The 16,653-nt window shown below is 37.0% G+C and overlaps 1 protein-coding gene across 3 annotated transcripts in view; it reads right to left on the reverse strand.

Moving 5' to 3' along the window:
- nme7 (NME/NM23 family member 7) overlaps window positions 1–16,653 on the reverse strand; it is a 73,583-nt gene that overhangs the window by 5,869 nt on the left and 51,061 nt on the right. For 2 of the 3 annotated variants that reach the window (XM_042333911.1, XM_007891582.2), the window contains exons 9-10: window positions 14,964–15,032; window positions 12,678–12,782 (exon numbers count right to left, since the gene is read on the reverse strand). In XM_042333911.1, coding sequence (XP_042189845.1) covers window positions 12,678–12,782; window positions 14,964–15,032 — 174 coding nt within the window. Of the gene's footprint in view, window positions 1–2,412; window positions 2,688–12,677; window positions 12,783–14,963; window positions 15,033–16,653 lie in introns of those variants that run through there. The other variant, XM_007891583.2, reaches the window with a different exon arrangement.

A 16,653-nucleotide genomic window follows, 5' to 3' on the forward strand; every position in this document is an offset into this window, starting at 1 on the left:
TTTGGACCTGAGCAGGGGCATGAGGGTCAGGGAGAGTAGGAGGGTCACTGAAGGTGCAGTTGAAGAAGAGGGTCTTGAGATGTGCCTTGAAGGAGGCAAGGTATGAACCTTCATCATCTCTGGAATCAACTAGCAAAACATTACTCCCTACTTTCAGAAATCAAAAGGCCTCCTATCTCTCTTTATAACCTCTCTCAGAGGTTGGTTTGGTTACTTCTGAATTCTCCATTTCTCATTAAGTACTGAGATGTTCCTTTATTTAATTGGTGTTGAATCAATAAACGTTGCACTGCAGAAACAATGAGAGCGTAACTGTGCCAGCATGCAAACTAAAATTCCTTAATTCAAAAAAATACAATTGATTTACTTAAAACCCATTGAAAATGATGAAGGTATTTTATAATATTGTACACTTATTAAGAGATGCACAACTGATACAGTACCACTACTAAATTCTTGAGTAGGTCTAGAAACGTAAGATAATGAAGTCTGAATGTAAAAATAATTTACAAACAGAAATAGCCCTTCACCAGCATTTGGTTAATAATCAACCTTTACACAAGCAAACTATGCCTCTAACCTGTGTATATGGCTGCAAGGAAAAAGAAAATGGTATTCCCAAATCAATTTCCAGAAAAGGAAGTTATCAATTCAGGCCATCACCTGCTATGGTTGTTTTGTCAGCATCTGCATGATGCATGGTGTTAGTTTGCAATAAACAAGATACATCCAACACAACATTATTTGATTTAGAGTCAAGCAGATGGTCAATTAAAAGCTAAGCTTGCTTATTTTTATTTATACTTCACATTCACCAGGCCTATTTGTTGGAACAAGGTCTTAACTAAATAAAGGAAAGGTTTCACACAAACAGATCAAAACTGCCTGCAACCAGAGAAGCAAACATAGATAGGTCTCTTCATTTTCTGAAAAGTTGGGTGTACAACATGCTTCACATTAACTTTTAAAATGCTAAATTAAAATATTTTCTTAGAAATTATATGGTTTATAATAATGTCCAGATTAACCCTAGCACTAGTCATGATATCATTTAAGGTGAGCCACACAGAGGGTCCAACTATTTAGGAGTGAATGGCTTATATGGTTACATATATATATATGGAATAAAACAGCACAGAAACAGTCCATGCCAGTGTTTATTCTGCACACAAGCCTCCACCCCTCCCAAAAAAGAAAAAGTATGTTTTTTGTTGATGTAAAAGTCTCACTTTTAAAAGTAGCAAAAGTTTTAAGGAAACATAACTATTGTATCTGTTTTCAAAAATATACAGTCAATCCACTTTTGGAGTCCTGTAGCTCAGTGGTTAGAGCACTTGCCTTGCAAGGAGACACTTGGGTTCAATTCCAGGCAGGGCAAAACCTTGGGCAAGTTTCCTTACTCCAACGCTTAATAATAATCCCTCCAAAACAAAACAATAATAAATTGGTCATTTTCAATCCACGACTGTTTGTGGGACACTGCTGTGCCCAATTGGCTGCCGTGTTTCGCCCACAAATATACAGTCAATTCACTCGACAGCATATTCTATGAAGCGCTTTGAGATGAAAAACTAGAAGACGTGAAAAGTGCTATATCAAATGCAAGGATTGTTATTATTATTATATCCTGTGAAGCTTTGATGTCTCAGTGACACGTTAAGGCGCTATATCAAATGCAAGGATTATTATTATTAATATATTTTTTTGAGTCTCCCAAAGTCACCAATTTGCTGGTGAATTGACTGAGCCGAGTAGGGTTGACATTTCTCCCCATCTGAACCAAGGGCCCAATGTCTCAGGCAACCAGCCACCACTTGTCCAGCATGATCTACAAATAAAGCAAAGGTTTTGTTTTATAAAAAAATGAGGATGTATTTGATATATAGAATATATTTCATCTTTAGAATCCCGACAGCTCGAGCAAATGTTCAGGACCCCTAGCCATGTCTTTTTAATACAAAGCTTTCAGTTCATATGACAACACTGAGCCAACCCTAATATAACAGTAATAAAGCTGCCAAAAGGCCAAGAGCAGCTTTTATTACGGTAATTAGCTCTATATGACAAAAACACCAATAACATCATTTTTCAAAACGCTGCGTCTACTTGCTTTCTACCGTTCTCACTTCTTCGTTCTAGTTCTCTTATTCTAACTATATTTTACATTTCAACGTAAATGTAATACACCTTTCCTACACTTCTTTTCCTCAAAAAGTGTTCCTTGCACAATTTCTTCTGAGCTTCAATAGTTTTTCAGCTACTCCCATGCATCTACAGAGGGAATCTCTACATTTTGTCTCTTCCCTCGCCTCCTTTAGCGTTTGTCTCAAGACCTTTTGCTTTGACCACGCCTTCAGTGATATTTACCCCCCTCCCCTCAATCCCTTTACAGTAAATCCTGGAACGTCCTCCAGACGTGAAAAACTCTATATAAAACGTAAGGATTCCAACTATTATTAAAACAGCTTAACAAGATGGTAACCAACCACCTTGGATCCTGCCAATGTCTCCTCACATTGACTGTGATCTCCTCAACTTCTTTGGCCTCTCTCTCAAACTCACTGATCCAGGTCGTAACCTCAATACTCCGGTTTGATTCCCTACCTCTTCAACCGTGCATATGGTCATCTCCCCCTTCTTTGCTCAGCGTCCAACCCTGCCACTGTATAGCACTCCGAACCCCTGTCCTGCATGAAAGGCGCTACATAAATGTTATTGTTTTTTTTAATATTCAAAATAATGAGCCAAATTAAAATTCAACCTGCATGCAAAGCTATTCAAGTTCTAAATCAATGCTTACTTTAAAGTAGTCCAAAAGATCAATCATAATGTTGTTATATTAAACACTGTTTGCAAGTTAAATAGAAATGTTATATAGCACTAATTACAGGCTCCTATGGTTTAGGAAAAGAAAAAGCTTTTGAGGGTGTTAAATCAATTATATAGGAATTATATACAAATTTGTTTTGGATAGTATCGGATACAGTTTCTCAGGATTGAGGGAAAGAACCAATATTACCTTCAACAAAAAAGGAACATTCTGTAAGTACACAGCATGTTCATTGACCAGTTGTATGTTTACAACACATTCTGGGTTTATTTTAGATATCCAACATTTTTTCCTTAAATACAATTTTTAAATTTCTGCTGTAAAAACAATGGCGTGTGAACAATCCTTTCTGAAAAGACACATCAGCACATTAAAATAGTTAGCAATTGATTAACCCCAATCACTTCAGTTTCATGAATAAATATCATTTTGTATATTTACTGTAGAATTGTGGGCAAAAAGATTTGTTTTCTGCTCTTGTTAATGGTAAGTAAATCGGTAAGTAGTATCTTCCAATATTCAATTAGTCAAGCTCCTGTTCAGTGTGAAACTAAGCTAATTAGAACTAGAAAGACCTAGGTATGAGCTCTCCCTCCCCACCATCCCTTCTGTGATGAGTTAATTCATCTCAGTTTGTGTTGCTATGACGGTACTACAATCGGGGAGAAATTCCATCTAGGGCTACATTTACTTTCTCATGTAGATTAAATATTACTCAGCATACAGAATTGGGAAATTCTAAAATTCAGCTTTAAAGCTGGTTTCCTTTTAAGAAGTACAGAAAACAAACTTAAAAGTTAAGACCGAATTCAACAATTTGCCAAATTGTGGACGCTGTAAAATGCTAGGTAAATAATGTATATTGATATCCAGGTGAAATTTCTCCCCAATTGGGCCTTATCACCCTTCGGCAAAAGAGCAGTCAAATGTCGGGTCTTTGCTTCCAATCAGTCTAGTGACTGCTCCTGGAAAGTGCACCTAGGTAAACATTGGGTGAGAACAGAATCAGGCCTAGGTATTATGGAGTTGTACCCTACAGTCGTCAAAGAGGATATGATAAAAGTGGGCTGAGAGAGAGAATTATCTATTAAAGCATCAGCTAGGACATGTGCACGCAAGTATTTAATCACAGATATATGGCCTTTCAGAAAAATAGATTTGACACAAAGTCTATGTTTATCCACCTTCAGTTCTAACACCTGTTGCTGAAACTGCCTATTTGTGCTGCAGGGCACTTTGAATAACAGAAGGTAACAAAAGCTGGTAACAATAGACACCAAAGAATGAGTAACACCAGCCTGTCTACCTCCCACTATCCATTTATGCTAGTTGTCCTTCAAGTGTGTTTCATGAGACCTACTTGACACAACTCCAAAAAGGAGCAAAGGAAAAGGAATGAAAAAAACTGAACAAGCATGCACGTGCAAGCATGCAGTATTTCTGGATGTCAGTTATTTTTTATACAAAATAAGTAGTTCCCATTACTTATTCTTAGAAGCATTGCACAAGGAGCCTTGTCATGGGTAGCCCACACAAAGGCCCTAAAAGGGACAGAGGAGGAAGTGGGTAAAGCAACAACAACAAATTACATTTGTTCAGCATCTTTCACGTCAGGAGGACATGCCAAGGCGCTGGACAGTCAGGGATCTGTATCCGAGCTGGTGGTTGGGATCAGGAGGGGTGGATGGTGGGGGGTAGGAGTAAGAGAGTAACCGAAGGCACGGTTGAAGAGGAAGGTCTTGGGACGGGTCTTGAAGGAGGCAAGGGAGAGTGCAAGGCAGAGGGACTGAGATGGAGTTCCAGAAGCAGATGAGTTGGTAATGGTCATGTTAATTTGCTTCTGGAAACCTGTCCGCAGAGCCATGAAACGTTTAGTGATAGAATTGCTGACTTTCATAGAGAATCCAATGCAGTAAAAACTCAAACAAAAATATCAGGTTTGTTTACTTAGTGAAACTGAATGACAATGAAAGTTCACTAGGTTAAAACATAACCCAGGAACTAGATTTTAAAAAAATCCACAGTACATCTATTGGGTGTCAAAGAGACAATAATTTAATGTGTCAGGAATAACCCTTTCATGAGAATCGCTTTCTGAAAGGCCATTTGCAATGTTTACTTCAGATTTGTAACATCTGCAATTTTTCTTTTATCTTTTACAAAAAAAAACTAATTTAGTTAACGCATCTTGAATCAATTCATTTACATGGATAAAATGCATTACTGATTGTGCAAAAAAGAAGGAATTGATGCTATTGCTACCTGGAAATCACTTTGCAAGTACTGTATACATGTGAGTTCAGGCCTGGACTTTATAGCTTAGTGGAGTCCTGTAGCTTAGTGATTAGAGCGCTTGCCTTGCAAGAGAGGACCTGGGTTTGATTCTCAAGGAGGGCGAAACATTGGGCAAGTTTCCTTAATTCACACACATCTGTTTACCTAGAGGTAAGTAGGAACCTGGTTGTTAGTTGATTGGTGGATTGCTTTTCTGAGGCTAATAATCCTTCCAAAAAATAATAATAATTTGGTTATTCAGTCTACGACAGTTTGTTGGACACTGATGTGCGCAATTGGCTGCTGTGTTTCCCCAACAAAAAACAAAGTCAATCCACTTTACAGTATATTCCCTGAAGTGCTTTGCGATGTCTTGACGAAATGATAAAGTGCTCTATCAAATGCAATAATATTATTTTTATTTACATTAGTTGTTGGGTGCTTAAGCTTATTGTAGTTTTGGATATCAAATAACTTACATTTTTCTTAAAGATGGAAAGGCTAACAGTGTAGCTTTACAGGATAGTACACTGAAGTTATTTTAGGCCCATGTTGAAGAATAGGATTGTGCAGATCCAAGGTGCACATGGTGCACATTTTTAAAAAAGCTCTCAAACCAGATTTTCTTTTGGTCAGTTGGGTGTGTGACAGATACAGAAAACCGCCATCATGCTTAAGAATATCCAAAACAGGCTGTCTATCTTAGATGGAAATGAAAACATCAGATAAACCTCTCTCTTTGCTGGAATTGTACCACACAAAACCACAAGACTGGAAGTGAAGAACTGTGAATATTAAAGTGGATTTGTCACACAATTGTCTATTGTATCTTAAAAAGAGTTTATTTAGAAATTACAATTTAGAGTCATCCAGGCATGTGATATGGTTACTACACAACATAAAAACATTGTTAATTGTAATGGCTCATTCTGCACCCACCTTTACAAGCTAACAATTATTCCTTTGAAAAATCAATCCTTGCGCACTTTTATGGCAATAGATAAACACAAACACCTACTATTTATCCAGCATATTGTTACAGTATCACGAGAAAAAATTCCTTGCGTGGTGAATATTTGCTGAAATTAAGAAAAGTATTTTTATGGGGGCTAGTTTGAGAAAAAGTATCAGAAATTGAATTTACAAATACCAGGCAGAGCAAGTTATAAAACCGATTTCTCTTAAAGCCTTAAAACTTATCCCTTGAACGTGTCTACAGTGATGTCCCTACCCACTGCACCCTCTTCTCTCCACTTAAGTTTTGGTACATTTGTAAAGCTCTCCGAGACATCACACTACCTGAAGAGCACTAAATGCTGTGTGAGTCTGGTTCAGCTGGTGGCACTCTCGCTTTTAAGTCAGATGGTTGTGGTTTCAAGCTCCACGTTGGGAGTTTAAGATTATAGTCTATGATGAGGCTCCAGTTCAATGCTGGAGGAGTGCTGCACTGTCGGAGGTGCCATCTTTTGAAGATGTTAAACGTGCATGCTAAGAGATATGTTAAAGATCCCATGACCCCATTTCAAAAAAGAAGGGAGTCCTAGCCCACATTCCCTCAGATAAAAATTGGTCATAAAACATTTAAAAATGCTATGATGAACTATTACATGAAATGCTTTGTTTAGTAATCAACATGATATCATGGATGATCAGGATAAGCTGGATCTCACTTGTATATACAGATACTGTCTTGTAGGAGAACAAATATATTATAACCTTCATGATAAGTAAAATTTAAAAAATTTCTTCTGGCTATCATCATGGATTTAGTGGATCTTCTACTATTCTGGCTCTCTCTTGGTTCCACTAAGGCAATGAACCACGTAACAAATAACATTCTTAACCACCTAGACCCCCTTTCTGTTTTGCCAGGTTTCATAAGTTAAAATAGAAATCCTCCATCCTATTTTCACACACACAAAATCTTAACAGAGTGTCAATAGCTAGTAGCGTACTGTAATACTGTCTTATCGACATGGATTAGGAAGGGACGACTTCTTTTAAGGGAAAGGCAAATTGACAATATACACTGCAATTTTCCAAACGTATTTGGGGATTATTTTTGAATTATTAGGATGGGATTAATTGAATGACACCTAGTACCATTTTATCTAGGTGATATCTGTAGAACATTTATATGAACTTTACAAGCTTTAGTAGTTGAATTATGCCATGGCAATCAGGTTTTATGTCCAAATAACAGCTGGATGCTGTACAATGTTTAGGTCACGGAAGTTGCCCCTGTTACAGCCAGTCACTGTATGGGAGTGCACAGCACTGTAAGTCGCATTCCTCTTCTGCACTATGGTCTTTGGCTTTCTGTGTAGTGCTTTAGCAATAGTACTTCTCTACGATTTGGTTTCCAGATTCTGTTGTCCTGCTGGGAAATATCTAAAACTATATTTCAAGACATTGAACTCACATACTGTCAGCCAATATCCTTTATACCATAAAGGATTATAACATTTTGTGAAAGGACTAGAATGGGTATGAACGAATTATGAGCTTGTTCCTATTGATAATAATAATCCTTACATTTTCAAACAGTGCTTTATCACATTGCCAAAATGTTTCAAAGCACTTGACAACATTTTTATTACGGTGTAGTGACTTGAGTATTTATTTGTAGGCAAGATCTTGCAAAGCTGAAATTCTCAGGAACTGAAGCAACTTTTGTGTTTTTTGAAAGAGGAAATGGTGAATACAAATTAAATGTATTTAAATATTCATCTTTGTTCAAATATGCTTATATTAGCAACCGCGCATGAAGAGCGTCATATAAATAATAATAATAATCCTTGCATTTGATATAGCGCCTTATCACGCCTTCAAGATGTCTCAAAGCGCTTCACCAAATATATTGTAAAGTGAATTGATTGTATATTTTTTGGGCGAAACACAGCAATTAGTTCACACTTGCTGTCCCTGTTGACCATGCAAGATGGGAAGTATGATTTTTCATTCATGAAACATAAACAGTAAGGTAGGTGAAACAGAGTAACTTTCTATGTAATAGAATGAGTGCTTAATTTCTGACTTGAAGAGTGTGTTACAAAGCAAAACCATTATCAAAGGTTCAAGTGACACCATGAATCACGGGACAAAAGCTCGAGTGGTTTAAATAAGTCATCTGAAGCCTGAGACTTAGTCCTGTAACACATGATTCAAGACAGCTGTTATTTATACAATATGCAACTTGTTTTGACACAATATTATTCTGACACAATGATTAATTTAACTTCCTTTATGTAGTTATTGTTACATACCATAACTAATATTATAGCAGAATGCATTCATTTTATTTCAATTTCAACATAATAGAATAATTTTGCCAAAAGCTTTAAATGTCAAATAAATAAATAGAAATGTAATAGATATATCTAAAGTTGTATTTCACATGAAATATTTCCAAAGAATGCAGATCAAACATGGTTTTCCTAGTGTATTTGAAATCTAGAAATTTTAGGCCTTTTAAGTAGCTTCCTTTACTTTAATCATGACTAAAAAAACATATAGTAATAAGAAATTTAGATTTCCTATGAAACAACTGTTGTGGCTCTGCATTAATCAATTAACACAAGTCATGCAATAGGAATCTGCTCTTTTCCCCATCTCATACATTGAATTATGAAACTAACAATGCAGTTCAAAACATTCATGTTATTACAATTCAATGACACAGACAAGAAATATAAAAGTAACATTTTATAGATTAAAATAATGCCACTGTCAGCAGCGGGTCGAGGCATGATCCACATTATCTATCAATAATCTTTGATAGATATATAAAAGGAACAATTTGCAGGAGTAAGGGAAAAAGGCAGGTAAATGGGACTGAATGTATTGCTGTTTTAAAGAGAAAGCACAGACACAATGGCTCTCTATAAATACTGGATAAAGAGTTTCCATAGAGGTTCATGCATATACTGATTAAAGTAAGTAATGGAACAGACCTAACCGCGAGCTTAAAATGTTACTTTTCCATAAGTGAGTTAACTTAACAATCAAGAAATTTCACACTTGGAGGTGGAGGTAAAGTTTTCTGCGTGTTAGTAAATTTGTTGACTCACAGTGCTCACAGCCATTCAGCCCAACTAGCCTACATGAGCCTCTACTACTACAAATCTACTCTTCCATTCTCTTCTATTCCCTTCTTCATGTATGCATTGATCAACAATAGTTTAGTGTATATCTGTGGTTAGCTACTCATGGATAAATGTTGAATGTTGCACTTTGTGTACACAATATATTTTGTAAAAAAAATTATTTAAAAAANTTATATTCCTGAAATACGACTAGCAATCAATTCTGTTTCATGAATGATAACTGTATCAGTTCTGATGAAGGGTCGTGGACCCAAAACGTTGACTCACTTTCTTTTCTTCATAGATGCTGCCTAACCTGCTGAGTGTTCTTAGAAACTTCTGTTTTTGTTTCAGATTTCCAGCATCTGCAGAATATTGCGTTAAGTAATTCTGTAAAGCCCCCACTTTTCTCCCCAGAGGCTAGGTTAGACCTTTTTTCGCTAGAGAAGCAATGCTTGCGTGGGGACCTAATAGAGATAATAATAATTACATTTTCAAAGGGTTCGAAAGAGCTGGCATAAAAAGGCTGTTCCCACTGGTTGGGGAGTCTGTAACCAGGGACACAAACACAAATAGCACCCATACAATCTAAAAGACGATTTAGGAGGAACTACTCCATGCCGGGGGTAGTGAGAGAGTAGACTGTGAAACTCGCTGCCTGCCTGAAACAGTAGTTGAATCAGATAATACGGATGTATTTAAGACAAAGTTAAGAGTTTCACATGAGGAAGAAATGAACAGAAGGGTATAGAAAGAAGTAAGCAGTGGGTGGAAACTTATACGGACTATAAACACTGGTTAGGCCGAATGGTCTGTTTCCTTGCTGTATACAATTGGTAAATCTCTGTACCCTGCTTACCTAATCATAGAGAATTTAGCTGTAAGTTGGCAAGAGACAAGATTTAGGGACCCCAAAGTCTTTTTGGGGTACTCTTGGAATTTAACCAGCTAAAACTATGTTGTCTACCTTTGTAGAGCTCCACCTTTCCTTGTTCAGCTAGGACCACCCTATCTAGTCCAATAGCAATGAAGAATAATAACTGCATTAGGAAATTAAGAACAAGGGTTCAGAACTAGGATAAAAAAATCAAGATACTATCCAATACTTCCCAGTAAGCCATCAGTTCCTCTAAATGAAACTGCTGAGCTGTTGATGCTCAGCAAGATTGAAGTTCAAGGTTCAGGTGTCCAGAATTGTAATTCTATCTTTTGGCTGTTTGCGACTCATGGCAACACTGATCTGATTGGCCAGTATGACAAACAACAAGATGAATGGCTAATATAATCTTTTTATGGTGCATTTAGATGAGTGAGGAATATTGGCTAAAACACCAGATAGACTCTGTGGTAGATGATGTTATTAATTATTAAACTATTGATGGCATGTAATATTAAGTTTCACTTCCACAGAGGGCAAATGGCTAATTGGATGCAAGGACAGTAACAAATAATTCTCCATTGCAATTCTCCTAAGTATCTCTCTCTAGGTTAGGTTAGTGATTAAATTGATGCCGAAGAAGGTACATAAAATGCTGCCCAAATTGAGCATATAATAACCATCTCCACACCATCAAAGCCTTTACATTTAAAAGTCACTGCTCTGATCCAGCTTTGGCTCATCACAAATTTGATGGCAGTGATGCCATCAGAAGTATAATGCAATGATTTCCAATACACTTTACAGTCTTCGTAGAACTAAACCAATTCAGTTAATAAATATTGATAGTGGTGTCTAACAATTGTACCTGAATTTGAGGCATTTAAAAATCATCTAAGATAAATTAGATGATTTTCTATAGGTTAACAGAGGCACTGTACACAACAGAGCTAATTTAGAATTGGTTTGGATTAATGTAAAGATGTTTTTGTTCAACTTATTCCTTACTACGACAAACGCATAAATTTGTTGCAAGATCAGCAATATTCTCACTTTGTACCAGTGGAGTGCATCTGATATTGGGCGGTTCTCGAGCGCTCTGAGACCCCATCCGGCATAAAGGGCACCATATAAATGCAAATTGTTGTGGTGGTGGTGGAGGTGGTGGTGCATGGCTAGGCACAAGTCTAAAAATCCTTGATTTCAAAGTGAACACATTGCAACTGAACACTTTTATCAATACCACCAAATCAGCAGCTTGCATAAATTAATCTTTTTGATTCCAAAGTACACTGACACATGAGCAACTTTGGTTCCATAGTATAAAGAACATACTGCTGGGAAAATGCTTACTGGTTGGTATTAAAAGTTGTATTAATCTCATATTTGGAAATACTGCTGCTACCAGGAACTGCTAGAGGCTGATATCTTAAACATTGTGGAGTGACGGTTGCGATATACACTTTTACATTGACTAAGATTGTGATTAAACTGGTAAATTACTGTCAACTGTGCCATCTTAGTGCCACTTAATGGAAAGCCCATGATTAGGCCCTCTGCAGTACTTGGTAACAGAATTGATGGTCTCTAATGGTCCAGCAACATTAATGGAATTCATGAATACGTTTGGGTCGCACTTGCGTCCAACCATTGTGCCAAAGTAAGCGGCTGGAATTCACCCCTGAAACTAGTAGATAATTATCAACTGGCTTGATTGCAATTTTAGTTTATGTTATACAGTATTTATCACCAGATATGACTATCACATCAAATGTCAGATTTTTCACTCTTAACATAGTTAAGAGAACCAACAATTCTAGAACAATCATTTCCTTCCTGTAGATATTCATTTTGAAAAATGATTGGTTTACAGTGTTCAAAAGAAGGCTGTAAAACGTACACCCTGAAATTTCTGACCTTAACAGTTGATAATACTAGGTTACTAACACTAGGTATTCATAGTAAAAAAAAAGGTCCTTTAATCTTTAATCTCTGTGAGCCTCAATGAGATAGCTTCCATGCATTATTGCTAATGTGCAGAACACGTCAGGAAAAATATCTACACAACTGTTCAAATTGTCAAAGGTTACTGCAAAAGGTTAAAGGATAACCTAGTACAATATTACATTGACTTTGCTTTACACAAAGTACAAAAGGAAATGGGCTGAAGTAACACAGATTTAATTTGCAGTTTTTCCTTATTTGGTAGTTTGGGCAAGCTACCAAAAATTAGCAAAGCAGCCACAAAACTTTTTTACGATATCTGTGTTCTCCACAAAATGACTCATTTATAGTGAGCTTTCATTAACATTACCCAATAATTTCTTACATATACAGAAGAAATGTGTCTGACAGAAATCTTGAAACAAATGGTGTCTTGTCTAGAAAGTGTGTTGCTATGACAGTAACAATGAATGATAGAGAACAAATACTGACAATGGAGTTTCCTATAAAATGAAAGATAAAGCATTATTATAACATTAAAGATAAAGCAGTTTCCTATTTAATATTAAATATGTCACTTTGTTAAAATAGTCTTCCACAACATTCAGTAGCTATAGTATTAACTGCTAACCCTCTTAACATCTTTAGTAATGTAACATGAACTTACAGGGTCAGCTGGTCCACAGCATGCTCTAAATGTTTTTGTTACATCAGGTCCTTGTAGGATTTCTAAGGCAATACAAGGCCCAGTGGAGAGTTCCATCACCATACCCTAGTGTAAAAAAAGAAACATTAATCAGCCTAGGCAAAAATACCCTATGAAAATAGTATCTTACAAATTTCTATGTAAACTTTGAGTGTTTGCATTGACATCACAGTGTAACATTGATAGAAAAACAAATTTGGGATTAAGAGATTCTGGGGATGAGTCCCAACAAGCGCACTCTTTTGAGTTAAATAAAAAGAGCAAAATGTCTAAATAAGTGGTTGCTTCCTGAAATAAAACTGGCTTTGAGGAAAACTCACCTGGCAAAGCCAGGCAGGTGCACAGAAATCCAAGGTATTATTGAAGGCTGATCAGCCTATCTGACTCTATGTATCATCTAGGGATAACACGAGACATATGTCAGCCAAACAGATGTCTCTTATTGCTTACTTAGACATTTTACTCCTTGGTAGGAGATTTGTCAGTGTAGATATGTGTTCAGCTGTGAAGCTTGTAATTAATGTGGCAATCCTAACCGAAAAAGCATCATCAAGCTTACAACAGAAGTCTGTCTGCATGGCTAATGGTCAAGCTACACAATGAGTTCTGGTCAGGCTGTTCCTTGAATACTGTGCATAATTCTGGTCACTACAAATTAACGGGATTGCTCATGCACGTGAGGCTGAGCAGTGCAGAGTACTAAGGCTGATTCCCAACATTAGAGTGACGAACTATGAGAAACAACTGGATAACCTAGTGATTCACCCTCTAAAAGAGATTTTGCAAAAGTAACCTGATAGAGCTACATAAAATAAAAATTATTAAAAAAAACTTACACTTGATATACTGCTTTATTACATCGTCAAAACGTCTTAAACCGCTTCACAGAATCTTATTATTAAGTGTAGTGATGTGTAGGCAAACTCTGCAGCCAATTTGCAATGTCTCTCAAACAGCCCTGAAATGAATGACCAATTTTATCCTGCTGGTTTATCGCACCTAGAAGTATTTGCCCACAAAATATACAGTCAATTCACTTTACAATATATTCTTTGAAGCGCTTTGAGACATCGCGAAGACGTGATGAGGCGCTATATCAAATGCAAGGATTATTATTTTATTATTATTATTTTTGTTGACTTATCAAGTATAGAACATTCAGATTAAAATACTTTCAGACAGCAGTGCAAGATGCCACAAGCTTAGAGTTATGAAGAGCAGGTTTAGGTTAGACACCGAGAAACATTTATTACCATTACAGATGGTAATCAATACCTAAAATAAGTTACAGAAAGGGTCGTTGAGGCCAGGACACTAAACATATTTAAGAAACAAGTTAATGTTCTTTTGGGTAGATGGTTTAAGTTAGTGTCTGGAAGATGGTTAAATTAGTGTTCTGTTAGAGATCAAGTCAGCCCAAGGGCCTTTTTTATTCTAACCTCTCTTGTGGTATCCAGAGCTTTTAATGCATATTGAACATCGTTCCAAACACTAAACATATATGTGCAGTTCCTCGATTGCTTATCTACATGGAATTATGAAGAAATTTCTACCCAATAAAATAATAATGATGGCCTTAAAACCTTAATGATGGTTTGGAATTCAATCATTTTTCTTCTAATCAGAAAAACTATTTTGTCAATGACTAGCTGCACTCAGAGATTGGTATAACAGCAATACAATAACAATTTAAAGGATTATATATGCTGCCAAAGTACTGACTAGTAGTGTACCTAACACTAACAAGGTAAAGATTGTGTAAGCTGAAGAATGCTTTTTTTTCTTTTTGCACACTTCATGATAAAAGTCCAAGGATTGCCCTTGCCATATGACTTCAATTCAAACAGTGAAACATCCAGGGATGAAACAGCCATTTTGTGTATCTTTATATGCAACAAAGTTGTTTGTTCAATGGAGTTTTTTTTGTTAAGGAGTTTGACACTGATGCTAAAGTGGTTTATGGACTGTTTACACTAAACCAGGAAAAGCTCAAAGTCTGCAGCTTTGCAGCAAGTACAGAACCCAGATGCCAATGTGATGGTATTTCATTCAAGTGGACTTTAACAATCCCATGGAATATTTTGAAAAGAGAATGGAGTTTGTCCCAGCTTCTTGTCTGAAAATCCCCCAGATTAAATTGGTCATTCGCTTCATGGCTGGTGCTGGGGCATTTGTGTGTGCAAATTGGCTGCCACTGAGTTGAATACTTTCAACTGCTCTGTAATACTTTAAATACTTCCTACTTACATTGTGTTCAGGTACAACTCCTTTGTATACCTCGTAGAACTCTGATGCATTCATTGGGTCCACATTAAACTGAAGATAGAAGAGAGGGAAGAAAAAGATGTGTTAAATTGGTCTCAGCATTCCTGGATTAGAGAGAGAGAGAGAAAAAAATCAGCCACTCTCCTGGTTACTATTTTACCGACAATCATCCTGATTCGTCTTAGTGAATCATGTAGGCAAAATGCAAATAGCAAAACTATTTAACACAAACATTGGAAAGGTGAAACATTCTACAACAAAAATATTTTTCTAAATACAGAAATGTCTACAATATCAGCAATGAGTGCTAGAAATTTTGAATGCAACTTTTGTTCCAAGATGATTTTAATTTAGGAAGAACCACAAAAGCATTTTTTAAAAAAAGCTTTCTTTTATAATCAGCATATTTATTCTACATATTAAAAAATGCGGTTAGTATTTAGTATTTGCCGCAACATTGCCAGACTCCACCACTGCCTCACCCCTCAGGCTGCCGAAACCCTCACCCCTGCCCCCTCCTACCTCTCTGACCTGCTGACTCCCTACCAACCTGCCCGCTCCCTCCGCTCAGCGGGCGCCGGTCTGCTCCATGTCTCCCGCCCAACCCACTCTACCATCCGTGGCCGGGCTTTCAACTTCTCTGCCCCCACACTCTGGAACTCTATCCAACGGTCCCTTCGCCTCGCTTCCTCCCTCCTCTTCGATTGTGCCTTTGGTCTCTCTCCCACCTCTCTGCCTTCCCTCACCCATACACTACCCCTCCCCCATGCTCGGACCCCGACATTTGACTGTTCAGCGCTTTGGAACGTCCTCCCGACGTGAAAGGCGCTCTATAAATGTAATTTTATTGTTGGTGTTGTTGAGTGCACATTAAAGAACACACCTGGAACTAATGTAAAAAGAATGTATTAGAACTCGGCCAATCAAACCTATTTTCAGCAATCATTCAGAGGATTGAACCAAAGTGGCCTTTATGTAATGGTGGCCTCTGAGAATAGGTTAATTGATTCTTGGCCAGGCCCGAATTATTTTGTAATTGGTAAATTTTGTAGTTGGTAAATGCGTTAGGAGTCTAGCGGGCTTGCGGAAATTGGTTATGCATTTAAGTACATTTAAATTCACTGGCTGCTGAAAAGGGTGTCTGTACACTGACAGAGTTAAAAATAAAGAATCACTACTGGTTGTGTTAGATAGGTGGTTGCTGAATTTATTATGGAAAATAGTTCAGGATTGTTTCTGGGTGGTTGTTGCTGAATAGAGGTGGTTGCTTTAATGGTTGTTGCTGAATAGAGGTGGTTGCTTTAACGGGTATTTTTGCCATTCCTTTCACAAAGCTACTTTCTACTTCAAAAACTCATTGCTATCACAATATACTTTTGTAACAAATGATTTTACTATTTCTTTATAAATTATCATACCCAAAATAAGACAAAAGTTTGTAGATCCAATATCATTTTAATGTCTCCAACTCAATGTTCTGTGATGTCCTTCTTCAACAGCGGTAGTAAAGGGCAAAAAATATTTTGACACAGAAAAAAATATGGAAGTGAATCAGGGAAGTGAATCCATCTCAGAATTCAGATGGTTAACAAAATAATCAGACTGCACCCTTGTGGCTTATGATGTCATCTGAATGCTTCAACAGAATGACTCCATATTCTCATCACGCAAA

Source organism: Callorhinchus milii, unplaced genomic scaffold, assembly GCF_018977255.1.
Source record: "Callorhinchus milii isolate IMCB2004 unplaced genomic scaffold, IMCB_Cmil_1.0 Scaffold4, whole genome shotgun sequence".
Classification (NCBI taxonomy): Eukaryota; Metazoa; Chordata; class Chondrichthyes; order Chimaeriformes; family Callorhinchidae; genus Callorhinchus; species Callorhinchus milii.